General features: G+C 35.3%; 1 protein-coding gene across 11 annotated transcripts in view; it reads left to right on the top strand.

Annotated features, from left to right (window-relative positions):
* The window catches only part of CDC42BPA (CDC42 binding protein kinase alpha), a 237,525-nt gene that overhangs the window by 150,797 nt on the left and 70,878 nt on the right, over positions 1 to 15,850 (top strand). For all 11 annotated transcript variants that reach the window (XM_040967883.1, XM_040967881.1, XM_040967882.1 and 8 more), the window contains 2 exons: positions 2,858 to 3,105; positions 12,845 to 12,950. In XM_040967883.1, the coding sequence (XP_040823817.1) occupies positions 2,858 to 3,105; positions 12,845 to 12,950 (354 nt within the window). The remainder of the gene's footprint in view (positions 1 to 2,857; positions 3,106 to 12,844; positions 12,951 to 15,850) is intronic.

Here is a 15,850-nt window from a genome sequence, read left to right as displayed (position 1 = left end):
CACAAGCAGAGAGCTGGATGGGAAGTGGGGCTGCCAGGATTAGAACTGGTGCCCATAAGAGGTGCTGGCTTGTGCAAGGCGAGGACGTTAGCCATTCTGCTATTGAGCTGGGCCTCTGTATTCTTTTCTTATAATGGATAACTAGAAGTGAAATCACCAAATCATTTTAAAGTATCTGATAATTACAGAAACATTTGCAAATATGAAAAGTCCAAAATTTTTTACTTTAATTCTAGCTTTTTTAAACTAATGTGTTATTTATTAATTACATTTTCATTTTGTAAATGTAGTCTTTATTTAATTTTGGTCCCAGCAGTGTTCTTATCAATTCACATACATTTTTTACTCTGCAGAGTTCTATTTATATTTTTAGCACACTATTTTACAATTTATTAATTGCCCTTTAATTTTAGTCTTCTGTTTTAAAGATGTATTTGTTTATCTGAAAGCACAGTTGCAGAGGAAGAAACAGAGATCTTCCAACTGTGATGCCAAGATTTTTCTGTGGGACACCTGTGTGGAAGGCAGGAGCCCAAACACTGGACCACCTTCTGCTATTATTCTAGGCACTGGTGCCCATGTGGAATGTTGCTGTCACAAACAGCTGCTTAACTTGCTATGCCACAACACTGGCCCCATAATTTGATTTTAATTATTTTTAGCATTGTAGAATAAGAATGTAGAGTATTTGCTTATCTTCTCCTCAGTGTTTCTTCTGTTGCTTCAAAACTTGATTTGTCCTGTTTCCAAAGTTTTGATAAGTATTTAAATATACTTCTATTTTACTTGGTTTCAAAAATAGTTAACTCTTGAAATTATTTGGAATGTGTTTTGTCAAATGGTGTGATACAACTAACATTTGGTTGTTTTATTGATAGTTGATGATTCAATTTCAATTAGTTAATCCTATTTTCCATTGAATGAAGATGACATTTATTGAATGAATTGTTTGGAGAGGAGGTTTATTACAGTGAAACTTTATGCAAGATTTATAGCATGTTTTAATATTTGAAGAGATTATCTTCAGTTTTCTCAGGATTTGAACACATGTACATCCAATCTTTCCTAACTTTCCAAGTACTTGGTAGTTTTCTATATTGTTTGTGTTTGCTTTACATCTTTTATAAAGGCTTTTTATTTCTTCATATACATTGGAGAAATGTCTTGATATTATACCTTATCTGTGTGCTGTATTATTAATTTTTTTTTCATTAACAATGAAATTCTGTTAAAGCTCATTTTAATCTTTGAACTATCATTTATGTTTTCCTTATATACTGTTTAACATAATCCTATTCTAATATATCTAAGTAGATTTAAATATTTTCTGGGTAAACAGTTGGAGATGATAATTATTTCTTTAAATAATTATTTTATTATTTATTTTAACTGTTTCAAATTTTGGTTGAACAGAATAACTAAAATTGATGTTATACCAGAGTGATAATGAAAGAACATTTTTACTTGGTATTATTACTGCGTGTACTTCTGCTGTTACACCATGAGTAATACTTCGTTTGATAACTTGAAATGGTTTTTTTTTTAAGTTACACAATTTTCTGAGCACTTTTATGGTTTTATTGTTTCAATGGATAAAATATAGAATTATTTTTAAATTTTTGCCAAATATTTTTGGATCGGGTATGACTATTCACATTATCATTTGCATTTTAGATTTTAGTTTATTAAAATCATGCACGTATTTCTTAATATTAAATTATATTCAGTAACTGCAGTTAACCTATTTTGTGATAGCTTGTTCTTATTCAGAATTGGTTCAATATGCTGTTGATTTTTGTTAAGTTTGATTTCAGGGGAAATTTTTCCTTCAAACTTCATATTTATGCTGATACTATCCCAATGGCCACTCAAACTAAACATAATAGGAAACTGAAAATGTTTTGAGGTGATTTAAAAAAAAAAACATAGTATAGGTTAGTAGCCAGGACTATAGATGTTGATTTAGGCATCATTGCCAACAAAATGTTTAAAACACTAAGATTCTCACTAGCTCTGGGTATTCTTAATTGAAGCAGAGTTTTGTAGTTGTACCAAGCTAAGTAATACACAGTCTGGATCTGATATATGATAAGTATTTTTTTATTTTAAACATTTGTTTTGTTATATTTGAAAGATGCACAAACACACAAACCCCTTCCTCTAATCCAGTCATCAGATGTTTACAGCAGCCTGGGTTGGGCCAGGCTGAAGCCAGAAGCCAGGAACTCAGCTCATGTCTCTCATTTAGTTGAGACATTGAGCAGTTGTTTGGGCTATCAGCTGGTGTCTGCCAGGAAGCACATTAGCAGGGAACTATAATCAGTACCAGAACTGGGACTTCAACCCATGTTCTTCCCTATGGAATGTGGACCTCCCACGTATCTTCTTAATTACTGTGGCAAATGCTACTCTGCAAAAGGAATATTTAATTTATTTTTGAAGTGTTAGATGAGAGAGAGAGAGATCTTCCATATGCTGATTCATTCGCCAGGTAGCCACAATGGCCATTGCTGAGCCAGGATAAAGCCAGGAGCTAGGAACTTCTTCCAGATCTCCAGTGTGGGTGGCAATGGCCCAGTACTTCGGCTATGTCTTCCTGCTTTTCCCAGGGTTTTAGCAGGGAACTGGATTGGAAGTAGAGCAGCCAGAACATGAGCCAGTGCTCATATGAAATGCGAGCACCACAGGTGGTGGCTTTTACCTGCTATGTCATAGTATTTGGCCCCAGAAAGAGTATTTTTATATGATGAAATTAAAAAATGACATCAACTATATGAACGGTGTCAAAAATATATTATAGAAAAGTTATTTGAAATTTTATGATAAATGAACTCATCTTTTGTTATTATTTCCCTAGCAAAAGCAAATTAGTTATTCACCAGGAATATGCAGTATAGAGCATCAGCAAGAGATAACAAAACTAAAGACTGATTTGGAAAAGAAAAGTATCTTTTATGAAGAAGAATTAACAAAAAGAGAAGGGCTACATGCAAATGAAATAAAAAATCTGAAGAAAGAACTGCATGATTCAGAAGGCCAGCAACTTGCTCTCAATAAAGAAATTATGATTTTAAAAGACAAATTGGAAAAAACCAGAAGAGAAAGGTAAGAATCAAACTTTTTTGTTAATTGAATAAAATTAATTTTTTTGCTATGTATGAAATATTGGGGACATAGAAGCAATAAACATTCCAGTCCTAAATGACAGCAGTCAAGACTGACAGATAAAACATTACAATATGTAATAGGGAAGCTAACAGGAACACACTTATGACTTAGAAAATGTAGCTCTCATACTTAAAAGAACTTTAACAAAATTACTTCTAAGCTGACTTAAGAAATAAGAATAAAATAGCTAGGGAAGAGTCTCCAGGCAGAAGTAATTAAATTTGCTTAAGATCTAAAGGGAAAAAGGAAGCTAGCACATTTCGTAAGTGAAAACTGTTTACTGTGTTGGAAATATAAATGGAAAAAAACAAGTGGATAGAAATGAGGTTGGATGCCTTTCAAGTGAAATAAATCTTACTAATCTACACAATTTGTGTACTGTTCTTTTGTTTGTATATAAACAGATTTCATTTATTTCATAGCTAAAATGCATAGAGAGAATAGCCATACTCTTCCCCAACCTTTAGTTCCCCTCTTTCCTGCCTTTCTTTTCTTTCTTCGATTTTCATAAAGACATAGTTTCAGTCCAGTCCATAATCACAGGCTTACTTCAGCAATTACTGTAATATTCAACTAGTATAATGTAGAAAGGCCACAATTCCATAGGAATATAGCAAAGGGCTAAAACCAACAATCAGATCACAAGATGTTGGCCTCTTTCCTATCCTTTTCTTTTTTGTATTCTGTGTTAATTTTCACATGTTAGAGAAAATATGTATTTGTCTTTGGGCAACTGGCTTATACATAATGATTTCCAGTTGCAACCATTTTGTTGCAAAGGACAAGATTTCATTCTTTTCTGTGGCTGAGTAGTAGTCCGTAGTGCATATATACCACATTTTCTTTATCCATTCAACTGATAGATATCTGGGTTGACTTCCAATCTTAGTAATTGTGAATTTACCTGCCATAAATGTGAAGGTACATATAATTCTCACATGCTGATTTCATGTCCTTTATACAAATTCTGAGGAGTGGGATGGCTGGGTCATATGTTCGATCTATTTTCAGATTTCTAAGGAATTTCATATCTCTTCCATAATGATTGCACTGGTTAACATCCCCGTAGCAGAGTATTAGAGTACCTTTTGTCTCCTCCTCACCAGTACTTACTATTTCAATCATTGAAAAATACCTGCTCATTTTCTCTGCCCATTTCTTAACTGGATTGCTTGTTTTGCTGTTGTTGAGTTTTCTAAAGACTTTATAGAACCTGGGTACTAACCCTTTATTAGTTGCATAGTTTGCAGATATTTTCTTCCATTCTGTTGGTTGCCTCTTCATTTGTTGAGAAGCTTGTGCAGAGCTTCTTAGCTTAATATAATCCAATTTGTCAGTTTTTGCTTTTTTTGTCCATACTTCCATTATCTTTTTCAGGAAACTTTTCATTATAACAGTGTCTTGCATAGTTTTCATAATGTTTTCCTCTAGTAGTTTGATTGGTATCAGGTTTTTGTAAATTTAGATCCTTGATCTAATGTAAGTTGTGTAAGGTAGGGGTTTAAATTCTGTTTTCCCAGTACCATTTGTTCAAGAGACAATCCTTTCTCTGAGGATTGATTTTAGCTTTTCTGTCAATTTCTGCCATTTCTGTTTAGTTCCGTTGGTCTACATCTCTCTTTTTCTGACGGAACCACACTATCTTGATTATAATTGCACTATAGTATGTGTTGAAATCTGGTATTGTGAATAAATCTTTCTTTAAAACAAAAGAAAAAAAAATGAAGAAATGAGTCTGGAAAAGAAAATAGAGCCAATGTCATAAAGAATTTACATTGTACCCTAAGTCCAGTGAAGGAAACTAACCTGATTATATTCGTGTTGCTGAAGGATCACTCTTAAAACTTGACTATGTGAAGAATGGATTGAGAATAGGAGGCTAGAGATAGGAATCCAACTGTGAGGATTGGACCTCAGGAAGTGATAGTGAAGAATAAAACATGGAGAGGAATGAGTGAATTCAGGAGGTCTACTCTGAAATCAGGACTGCTGGATGTGGGAAATGTTAGGATAGGAGAAATTATCAGAGATAGCAAGATTTCTGTTTTTCGGGATACTGAATAAATGTTATTATTCTCAGTCTTACAAGGGGCCCAGATGTATTCATTGTGGTACTTGCATTCCCTTAGCAGTTTTTCCTTTTAGTAAATACTGTATCCAAAACATGATTGTATGTACTGGGAATATTCCAACAAATAAATGAACAATACTTCTCTGTCCTTCTGGAACTTTGTTTTAAGATGATGAAAAGCAATAAAGATATAAATATAATATAGAATACATTGGATAGTGATACATCCTATAAAATTTACTTCTTCGTAAAGACTCAGAAAAGTGTCAGATATTTATACTATTGAATTAGAAGACGAAAGAATGGGTCTGTTAAAATAAATAAATTATTAAAAAGAAGGAGCCAGTGTGGGTGAAGAAAATTTAAAGGGGGAAGAATAGAGATGGATAATAAAAGTAATTAGGGTCAAATCATGTAAAAACTTGTAAGTTGTGTTTATATGACTTTTAATTACCTGTTGTGAGTAAAATCATTCTAAGAAATTACAGGATTTTAGTAGGAACATGACAAGTAGACTTGTGCCTTAAGAGAATTTAAGGTTTAAAAATGGCCTGAATTAGATAGGATCAGAATCTTCTTGCTTCACTAAGAGTCTTGTAAGAAAGATAACTGGTATTTGTTGATAGACTAGATGTGGGATGAGGGAGAAAGAGCAAGACTCAAGGATCATAATAAGGTTTTTGACTGACACACTTGGGAGAACATATTTACTATCTAGGAAGGGGAAACACAGGAGAAATAAGTTTGAGATGCTTATTCAGCAACCAGCTGGAGATGTCAAGTGGGCTGATGGCTGGACCAGCCTGGGTTTCAGGACTGGCACTGAAATCCTTAAGTGTTTATCACTCAGTTGCTGTTTAAAGATGTGAGACTGTATAAAATTCCTACAAAAAGAAAGGAGACCATGGGATTGATTCTTGGGTACTCCAGCATTTAGAAGTTGGGAGATGAGGAAGAACCAGCAGAGTGGATGAGTGCATGAATGGTTGGAAAAAGATCAATAAAATCTGGTGTCCTGGAAATCAAGAAATGAAAATTTATCACTTTTTTATGCATGTCAAGTAGGGCCTAGCACAATAGTCTAGTGGCTAAATCCTTCCCTTGCATGCAAAGGGATCCTATATGGGTGTCAGTTCATGTTCTGGCTGCTGCACTTCCTATCCAACTTCCTACTGACCCAAAGCCAGGAGCCTCCTCTGGATCTCCCACATGTTGCATGGTCCCAAGGCTGCGGGTCATCCTGTACTGCTTTCTCAGGCTGTAAACAGGAAGCCTAATGAGAAATGGATGAGCCCAGATATGAACCAGCAAGGATTTAATCATTGAGCCGTGGCATGCCATATACTACATAAAAATTTAATCCATTTATTTGTGTGCATATTTTTCTGGTATGCTTCCTAACAATTTTAATGTTTTTGTTATTTGTTTCTGAAAGTACTGTGATAAGATTCATTAATTTTTATTGGAAAGGCAGAGTTACACAGAAAAGAAAGACAAAAAAAATAGAGATCTTCCATCTACTGGTTCACTCAGATGGCTGCAGTTGCCAGAGTTGTGCCAATCTGAAGCCAGTATTCAGTTTCTTCTTCTGGGCTTCCCCCCAGTGCAGGAACCCCAGGCTGTGCACTAGCCTCTGCCACTTTCCCAGCCCATGAGCAGGGAGCTAAATCAGAAGTGCCGCAGCCAGGCCCGGAGCCTGTGTCTGTATGTGATGCTGGCACTTCAGGTGCAGGCTTGGTCTGCTCTGAATGGTGCCAACCCTAGGAATAATTAGATTTGCTATTTTGATAGTAAAATAACATTTTCTTGGAGACAATGTAAATCATTTTCCTTGAGGGTATGATTTAAATTGTTCATTTTTAATTATTTAGTGGGTATAGAGGGTTTTTATGCTTATGCTTTTAAGATCAACCATTACTTACTTTTTTTGCTTGAAAGCAGTTGTGCACAATTCCCCAGAGTAGAGCCATATTTGAAGCTGATTTGTTGCTTAGATCCTTCAATAAGTGACTCTAGATATACACTTGTCTACCTGATAGCATATTTGAAAACTGATACTCCTTTTCTTAGGTTTTGAAAAGTTCTGCACCTTACCCCCAAGTTTGCCATTTTGAACAATGATAGTGCTAAATTTGTTGATTATTCCTTTGATTAGACGTTGGAAAGAAGCTGGTAGTGAGAGTATTGAGAGAGCTGTTAGAAATTTAATTGTGAATTTTCCTAACGATGTAAGATGATAATAAGGGATTATATTGTGGAACATTTCTTTTTACCTTTCCCTAACTTCCTTCTTCTGTACCTCTTAGTATAAAGACAGCTAAACAAAGGAAGCATAATACAGAAGTTTATACATCTCAGGTGTCCAGATTGTCCAGTGAAGACATGTCATTAGGCAGACAAATCCATTAATTAAAAGCAACTGTGTGTGACTTAAATTTTATTTTTGAGGAGAGGATTGGGATTTGAAACAAACTGTAAGTAGTAAAGCAGGTGGTAGATTAGGTAGTGCGGAATATCATTCATTTTCATAAAATGAAGAAGTATACTTTCTTGAGGCATGTTCCATTATCACCTGCCCAATTAGAAAACACCTGACCCTGTGTTTTACCAGGATGCTATCTTTTAGTGCCATGGTGTCAGGAATATATTCTGGGTGTACTTCAGAGTATGCCTAGAGGACTACTAAACCGATTGCCTGCGATACTTGTAGATCCACTCTTAGCAATCTCATCTTACTGGACCAATAGACACTTTACCATATGCTAGCTAAGCTCATTGATTGTAGGCTACTGTTAAGTCCAAGCTTTAATTATTCCCTAGCTTTGAAGATCTACATCTGAGTAGTCAACAGAAAACTAGAAATTCCAAATGAATATGTCCAATTAATAAAGTTAGCTCTGCTTTTCCTTCATCCTCCTTGGTCCAGGATTCTTGGAATTCTGCTGCTCCTACTTTTTTCTATTGGAATTCTCAAAATATTTCAATACTCATTTTAAGTACCCTTCTTCACTTGTATATCTGGCTGATGCTGAAATCTTAGTCATGAGCCTGAAGACAAGGAAAGTTGATGGAATAGGTGTTGTAGATAATTGTCTTCCCTTTGCTTTGACTATTCCAAGTGACGTTAATAAGTCATTTATGCAAAGAAATGCTGAGAAGGAATGAAACTGCTTCCACTTGCCTCGATAATTCTTGGGCATTTGAAAGTTTAGAGTTCTCATCTGTTGCTGCCCAGAAGTTCTCATTCCTTATTTGTGGTTACACTATTCTGTTCGACAGCCTGCACCGTTAGCTAGGCTAAAGGGTTTGTCAATGTTGTGCCATTCAGTATTTGTACCTTCTGATGGAATATACTCAAAAGAGCATAGCATCATGATTGCTGTGATATTCTGGCCAAAAATTAATTCCTTGATCAGACAGACCCAGATTGAATGCTACCCTACACAAGTGAGCATCCTGTACTGTTTTAAAACTGAAGAAATAGGGAAGACTGGGACCAGTATGATAGCCTAGTGGCTTAAGACCTCACCTTGCACGCTCTGGTATCCCATATGGGCACCTGTTCTAATCCCAGCGACCCTACATCCCATCCAGCTCCCTGCATATAGCCTGGAAAAGCAGTCGAGGATGGCCCAAAGCCTTGGGACTCTGCACCATGTGGTAGACCCTGTAGAGGCTCTGGGTTCCTGGCTTCGGATCAGCTCAGCTCCGGCCATTGAGGTCACTTAGGGGGTGAAGCATGAGACAGAAGTTCTTCCTCTTTGCCTTTCCTCTCTCTGTAAATCTGACTTCCAAGAAAAAAGTTTTTTAATTAAAAATAAACAGGGAAGACTTAGAGACTGCTTGACACCAAAGGAACTTGGGAAAGAGACGTTACTGCTAAGTGTAACTCAGTCTATCATTTGGATCCTGGAGTAGTGAGAGGATGGGATGATTAGCAGACTGGAAGTTGGTTCTATTAATTTGAATGGTGATGCTGTAGCAACGTTGATTTTTTGATGGGCTTAGTGGTTATCATGCAGACTAACCCTGGCTTCGTGAAATACACACTGGAATACCAGCATGAAGGGAAGAATAATAATGCAGTGGTTCCTAAGAAGGAAAATGGAATCAGTGCAGAATTAGTGCCATGTTAATAGTTGGGGAATCTGAGTAAAGTAGATATAGTCACTTTGCCTTATTCTGGTAAATTTTCTACAAAACTAAAAATTTCTGTAAAATTAAGATTGACAAAATTATACATATATAATACAGATATTATACTTAGAGACTTAATGCAGAAATTCTTCATCTAACATGAAGAATTTAAGAATTTTGATCAAATTCATAAGAAGAACATGTCTGACTCTGTCTTACATGAAGTTTACTGACTATTTTTGAGGACTGTTATGCAAATACACAGAAGTATCTAATACTCAGCTTCGGTAGCACACATACTAAAATCAGAAAGAAGTATTTAGCTTATCTAGTTCGATCCTATTTTCTTTTAATGAAATATATTGAAGATGAAGGAGATGGCAATTGTTATTTTCATTTTATCAGCCTGTTTTGTAAACTTAGCCTTTGTGACTATATACTCAACATTATCCATCCCCTCCCAATAGCAGTTATGGCATTATCATATTTAGGTTTCTAAAAAGGATTTATTTCTTTTATTGTCAGAGTTACAGGGAGATAGGAGAGACAGAAAGCTACAGATCTTCCAATCACTGGTTTCCTCTCCAGGTGGAAGCAACGGCCATTTCTGGTCCAGTCTGAAGCCATCCAGGTCTCCCATGTATGTGAGCGTCAAGGGCTGAAACACTTAGGCTGTCCTTTGCTGCTTTTTGCAGGCCGTTAGCAGGGAGCTGGATTGCAACTTGAGCTAACATCCATATGAGATGCTGGTATCACAGGTGGTGGTGTAAACTGCTGTCACCCAACACTGGTCCCTGTATTTTAATTTCTTTATATAGTTTATTACCTAAAATTAATTCATTTATTCTCTTTTCATTCCATGACCTTTCCAATGAAATAAAACTCGCATGAGTACAGGATGTATCCAAAAAGCCTGCAATATTTTTTGGCTTCTAGTTTAACCTCATCAATATTCATTAAGTGAATGAATAAATAAACAGATCGCTATTACTCTATTATAAGTTGTTGGAAAGTGTTTTCTTATATATTATTATTATTTTATTATACAGTTCCATGGGCTCTGGTATTTCTCTCTTTCCTTCCGCAAGCCTCCACCACTTCCCCTGATTTCTCCAATATCGTTACAGTAGTAATCCTGCGTAACCAGTCATAAGTCCATCATTTTGCTATTTAAATGTATGCTAACATTGTAGATATGGACAATGGTAGAGAGTCTATCATCCTATTGTAAAGGTATTTATCAGTTTCATTGGGAGTCCATCTTTGATTTGAAACTACAGATGCAGACTGCATTATATCTTCACATCTGAATGTGGTGGTCTCTAAAAGACAGTTACCATACATCCCCTGATATGAAAAGCCATAAAACAGGATCAGCAGCAGGAAGAAAAGTAGGAAATTTACAACAGCATGAAGTTTAATAACATGTTACTGTATGACTAATGTGTTGCTGAAGAAATTAAATTGAAAATCAGAAGCCTTCTTGAAGCAAACAGTGCTACTGTGTGACCTGAGTCAGTGAGGAAATTAATAATAACAAAATTTTTTGAATGAATGAAAATAGAAACAAATGTCAAACCCTCTCAGATGTAAGAAAAACAGTATTGAAAGGATTATTAATCTTGTGTTTTGCATTAAGTTTGCCTTATATCAGAAGGAGTATATGCTATTTGTCCTTTGAGGATTGACTTATTTCTCTGAGCATAGTGGTCTCGAGTTGGGACCGTTTGATTGCAAATGATACAATACGTTCTTTTAATGGCTGAGTAGTATTCCATAGAGTAGATGTACCACAGTTTATTCACTCCTCTTATGATCGGCATCTGGGCTGTTTCCATGTCTTTACTATTGTAGATTGTGCTGTTATGAATATTGGGCTGCAGATTCCTTTCTCATATGCAGATTTCATTTTCTTTGGATATATTCCCAGAAGTGAGATGCGTCATATGGCAGACCAATTTTAAGTTCTCTTAGCACTTTCCATAATGACTTCCAGAGTGGTTTTACTAGACTACACTGCCACCGATAGACTGCCTTTCTCCCCACATCCACACCAGTTCTGAGTATAGGCCAGTGTCAGTGGAGTTAGGTGGAATACCTGTGTGGTTTTCATCTGCATTTCTCTGGCAGCTAGAGAGCCTGAGCATTTTTTCATGTCCTTTAACCAGTTGGATTTGTTCTTTTGAAAAATATCTGTTCATTTTCTTCTCCCGCTTCTTCACAGGGTTGTTTGTTTTGCTGTCTCTGAGTTTCTGAAGCTCTTTGTAAAACCTGGATATTAGTCTCCTGTTTGAGGTGTAATGATTTTCTCCCTTCCCATCAGTTGCTTCTTCTTTGTTGTTCATTTCTTTTGCTGTGCAGAAGCTTCTTGTTTGATGTAGGCCAATTTGTTAATTTTGTCTTTGACTGCCTATGCTTTTGGTGACTTTTCCCAATTCCTACACCGTGTAGAGTCCTTCCTATATTTTCCTCCAATAGTTTGATGCTTTCTAGATGCAGATTTAAATCCAGTTAGAGCTGATTTTTTTATAAGGTGACAGATAGGGGTCTTGTTTCTTACCTCTGCAGGCTGTTATCCAATTGTCGCAGCAGCATTTGTTGCAGAGGCTAGGCTTTTTTCCCTGAATTATTTTCTGTTCTCTTGTGGAAGATTAGTTGGCTGTACATGTGTGGACTCCCTTCTGTTCTGTTCCATTTATCTTCTTTGTTTCTGTACCAGTATCAGAATGTTTTGATGACCGCTGCCCTATAGTATGCCTTGAGGTCATATAGTATGTCTTGTGATTCTTATAGCTTGATTTTTATTCTTCAGGATAGGTTAGGCTATTCGTGATTTCTTGTGTTTCCAGATGAACTTTTGTATCTTCTCTATTTCTGAGAAAAATGTTGGGATTTTGATTGGGATTGAGTTGAATCTGAATATTACTTTTGGTGCTTGCTTCGGCAGCACATATACTGAATATTACTTTTGGTAATATGAACATTGTGATGATGTTGATCCTGCTGATCCAGAAACTTGGTAAGTTTCTCCATCTTTTAATGTCTTCTTCTATTTCTTTTTTTTAATGTTTTATAATTTTTATTATAGAGGGCTTCACATATTTGGTTAGGTTTATTCCAAGGTATTTGAGTTTCCTCTCTGCTGTTTTAAAAGGGACTATATTTGTAATTTCTTCCTCAGTCATGGAGTTATTTGTGTATGCTAGTGCCATTGATTTATGTTCATTTATTTTGTATCCTGCTACCCTGCCAAATTCTCTTGTGAATTCAAGTAGTCTCTGGATTGAATCTTTTGGTTCTTCTATGTAGAGAATCATGTCTTTTACAAACAGGGATCATTTTAATTCCTTATTTCCTTATAATTTTAATTCCTCATTTTCTTTATAATTATTATAAAAATGATTTCTCTAAAGTGTTCATTTACCCTTTAATTTGATTTCTGTTTTAAAAATATTTTTATTGTATTAGCCAAAGTGAAAGGGAAGAATTTGAAAATGAGTTCAAGCAGCAGTATGAACGAGAAAAAGTGTTGTTAACCGAAGAAAATAAAAAGTTGACAAGTGAACTTGATAAGGTGAGTAATTCAAATTCGTATCAATTGAGCATATGCTACATGTCAGTATTATCAATATTATTGTATTGTGTACAGTAGTTCTTTTCAGCTGGGACTACTTACATGATATAGTTTTTCCTTCTAGAGAGACAGAGTAAGAGACAGATCTTCCAGCCATTGTTTCACTCCCTAAATTTCTATGACAGCCAGGGCATGGCCAGGTGAGAGCTGGAAAGCTGGAACTCAACCAGGATCTTCTACATCTGTGGCAGAGACCCCAAAACTTACCACCTTACCTTCTAGGATGCCCATTAGCAGGAAGCTTCTGTAGGAAGCAGAGTAAGAGCTGGAACTCTGACAGTCTGATCCTGGATGTGGCCATGCCATGTGACAGTTAAACCATGTCACCAGATGCCTACCCCATCTTTTTTGTTTTTTGTTTTGTATGTTTTTGTTGTTTTGAGCCTCCATGTTTTATTTTGCTTAGATTTGTTTTGACTTTTTGTCATGTCGTTTAGAGTGTCATGCCAGCTAAGGTACTGACTGGCTAATTAAAAGATGGCATTTGATGAGAGCAAGGACAGTTACCCACACTTGGAGAAATTAGAAGTATATTTTGTTATTCACTGTGGAGAACTGGTAATCCTAGAAATAATATCAGGGATCAGTGTTAATCCAAAGGAAAAAATTCTACCTAAACTCTAGCTTGATTAAAGAGCAAAATTATGTTTTGAACCTAAAAGTGGCCGATTTTGTGAGCAATTTTAAAATTACAAGAATTTTTTTTTCCATTTAATATTGGATTTTTCATTGTCGTTATGAGGTTGTTGTGCCAATTATTTAATAGCTTTACAAATAATAATATTGGCTACAGGTTTTTCTCATTCTGCTTACATTTAAGTAAGGAAAGTTTGAACAATTATGTTTTATAATGATTTTAAGAGTTTCGCTTGCAGTCAGTATTGTTGCAGAGTGGGTTAAGCTGCTGCTTTTAACACTAATATCCCAGGTGAGTATTGATCTGAACCATCACTGCTCCAGTTTTGATCCAGCTCTATTTTAATGTTCCTGGGAAAGCAATAAAAAAATGACCCAAGTTCTTGGACCACAGCTACCAATTTGGGAGACTTGGAAGAAACTCCTGGCCTCAGACCAGCCCAGCTATGGTCTTTTTGGTAATTTAGGGAGATAAAAGGCTGGCTCTTACTGTCTCTCTCACTAACTCCTCTTCAATACGCCTGCTACCTGTCTTTCGGTAATTTTTGCTTTTCAAGTACATTTTTCAAAAAATCATATGAAAAGGATTTTTTCTCAGGGCTTGAGTTGTGGCATGGAAGTTACTCTCTCTGATACCATGATCCCAGGTGGGCTCTGTTGGGATCTGGTCCATGTTGCTGCTGTTGTACTTGATTCTTTACCCTCTGTTTCCATTTATTTGCTTTCTTGTTTGATTTGAATTGGATATTTTCTCCAAGAAATATGACTGACAAAGGCAATTGCCTTTCCAGTGAGAATCAACTGGAAGGAGACTGCTTTTTCTTTTATCAGAATTTCAAGCAAAAGCCAAAAAACAATTATTAGATTAATTTTAAAATTTATTTATGATACATTTTTGCATTTTAAGCCACAAAAATGAAAATTAAAAATAGATTTTTAAAATTGTCTTTTGGAAATCTGTATGCTATATTCTTAAAAGTTACTAAAGTTAACATTGTAATTAGTGTCCCATATGCTTGAGGCAGTGAAATAGATGTTATATAGAAAGACAGACAGCACGTATTTTTATGTTGTCTTTTAAGTATTTTACAAAACATCATCATTTTAAAAGTGGATAATAATTAACATGAAACATATACTCTTGTTACAACCAAAACTATTTTAATTGTTGATGTTCCTTTCCATTATTTGCTTATATTCATAGTATTTCATAATTGCAATCTTTTATATACCTTCCACTTACTAATCTTTTTTCACTTAAAATATCATAAACACTTATCATATTCATGTGTAGTTTTATATCATTATGTCAGATACCTTATGCTAAGATAGTATAACTTCATTTCCAAACATGCAGAATGACCCTGTGTTACGGTCGAATTACTATGTGTAGGTTCTTTTCTGAGTGACTTCATCATGTATTTTAGTTTTCACAGTAACTCTCTTAAGGTCTGGTTTGTCTTTCCGTTTCATAGCTGGAGATACAAAGGACAGTTAAACTGTCTGTCTAATTGAACGAGGGAGTGAGAGATTGGGGTTTGAATTTATGTAGTCTGGTTCCAGAATTTGAATAAAATAATAATCCAGTAATAATGCAATGGTTGATTTTTTTCTGACCAACACTGGCACAAACAAAGCAATCTGCTTGTACCAGTTGTGATAGAACAGTGCAAGGCTACATGTTACTCCTCATCTCACAGATTTCCTGAGCCACATAATATGTGGAAGGTCTGCAAAAAGCAGTAGTGATCAAAACAAAGCAAAAGACTTCAGAGACTAGTGGAGCAGATACCACGTTTGCAATTCTCAAAAATGACTGGTAGGCTTCGGCCTTGCTAATGTGAGCTGATTGATAACTCTCCCTTACTCTGAGTTTTATAATAGGTATACTTGTTTTATTAAAAAAATTTTTTTCAGAGCTCCTGGAACAATGAGAAGATAAAAGTACCAAACATTGCTGTGATAAACTAATTAATATCAGAACAATGGAAATGAGTTTTTTTCCAGATTGATCTGAAGATTTAAATACATTTGTATCAATATCTTGGTAAACTTTTTTGATTGGAGTTACCGAGATTATTAATAAATTTGTAAAGGAAGATAAAAGACCTAAAATGTTGAAAATATTATAGAGAAAAACAAACATTACAGTATTTACAATGTATCATTTTATACTTGCAAGTATATAGTCATCAAAGAGTATA

The sequence above is a fragment of the Ochotona curzoniae genome, unplaced genomic scaffold, assembly GCF_017591425.1.
Source record: "Ochotona curzoniae isolate NIBS_2020 unplaced genomic scaffold, NIBS_Ocur_1.0 scaffold_4683, whole genome shotgun sequence".
Taxonomy (NCBI): domain Eukaryota; kingdom Metazoa; phylum Chordata; class Mammalia; order Lagomorpha; family Ochotonidae; genus Ochotona; species Ochotona curzoniae.
This window is presented reverse-complemented; position numbering and strand designations above follow the sequence as displayed.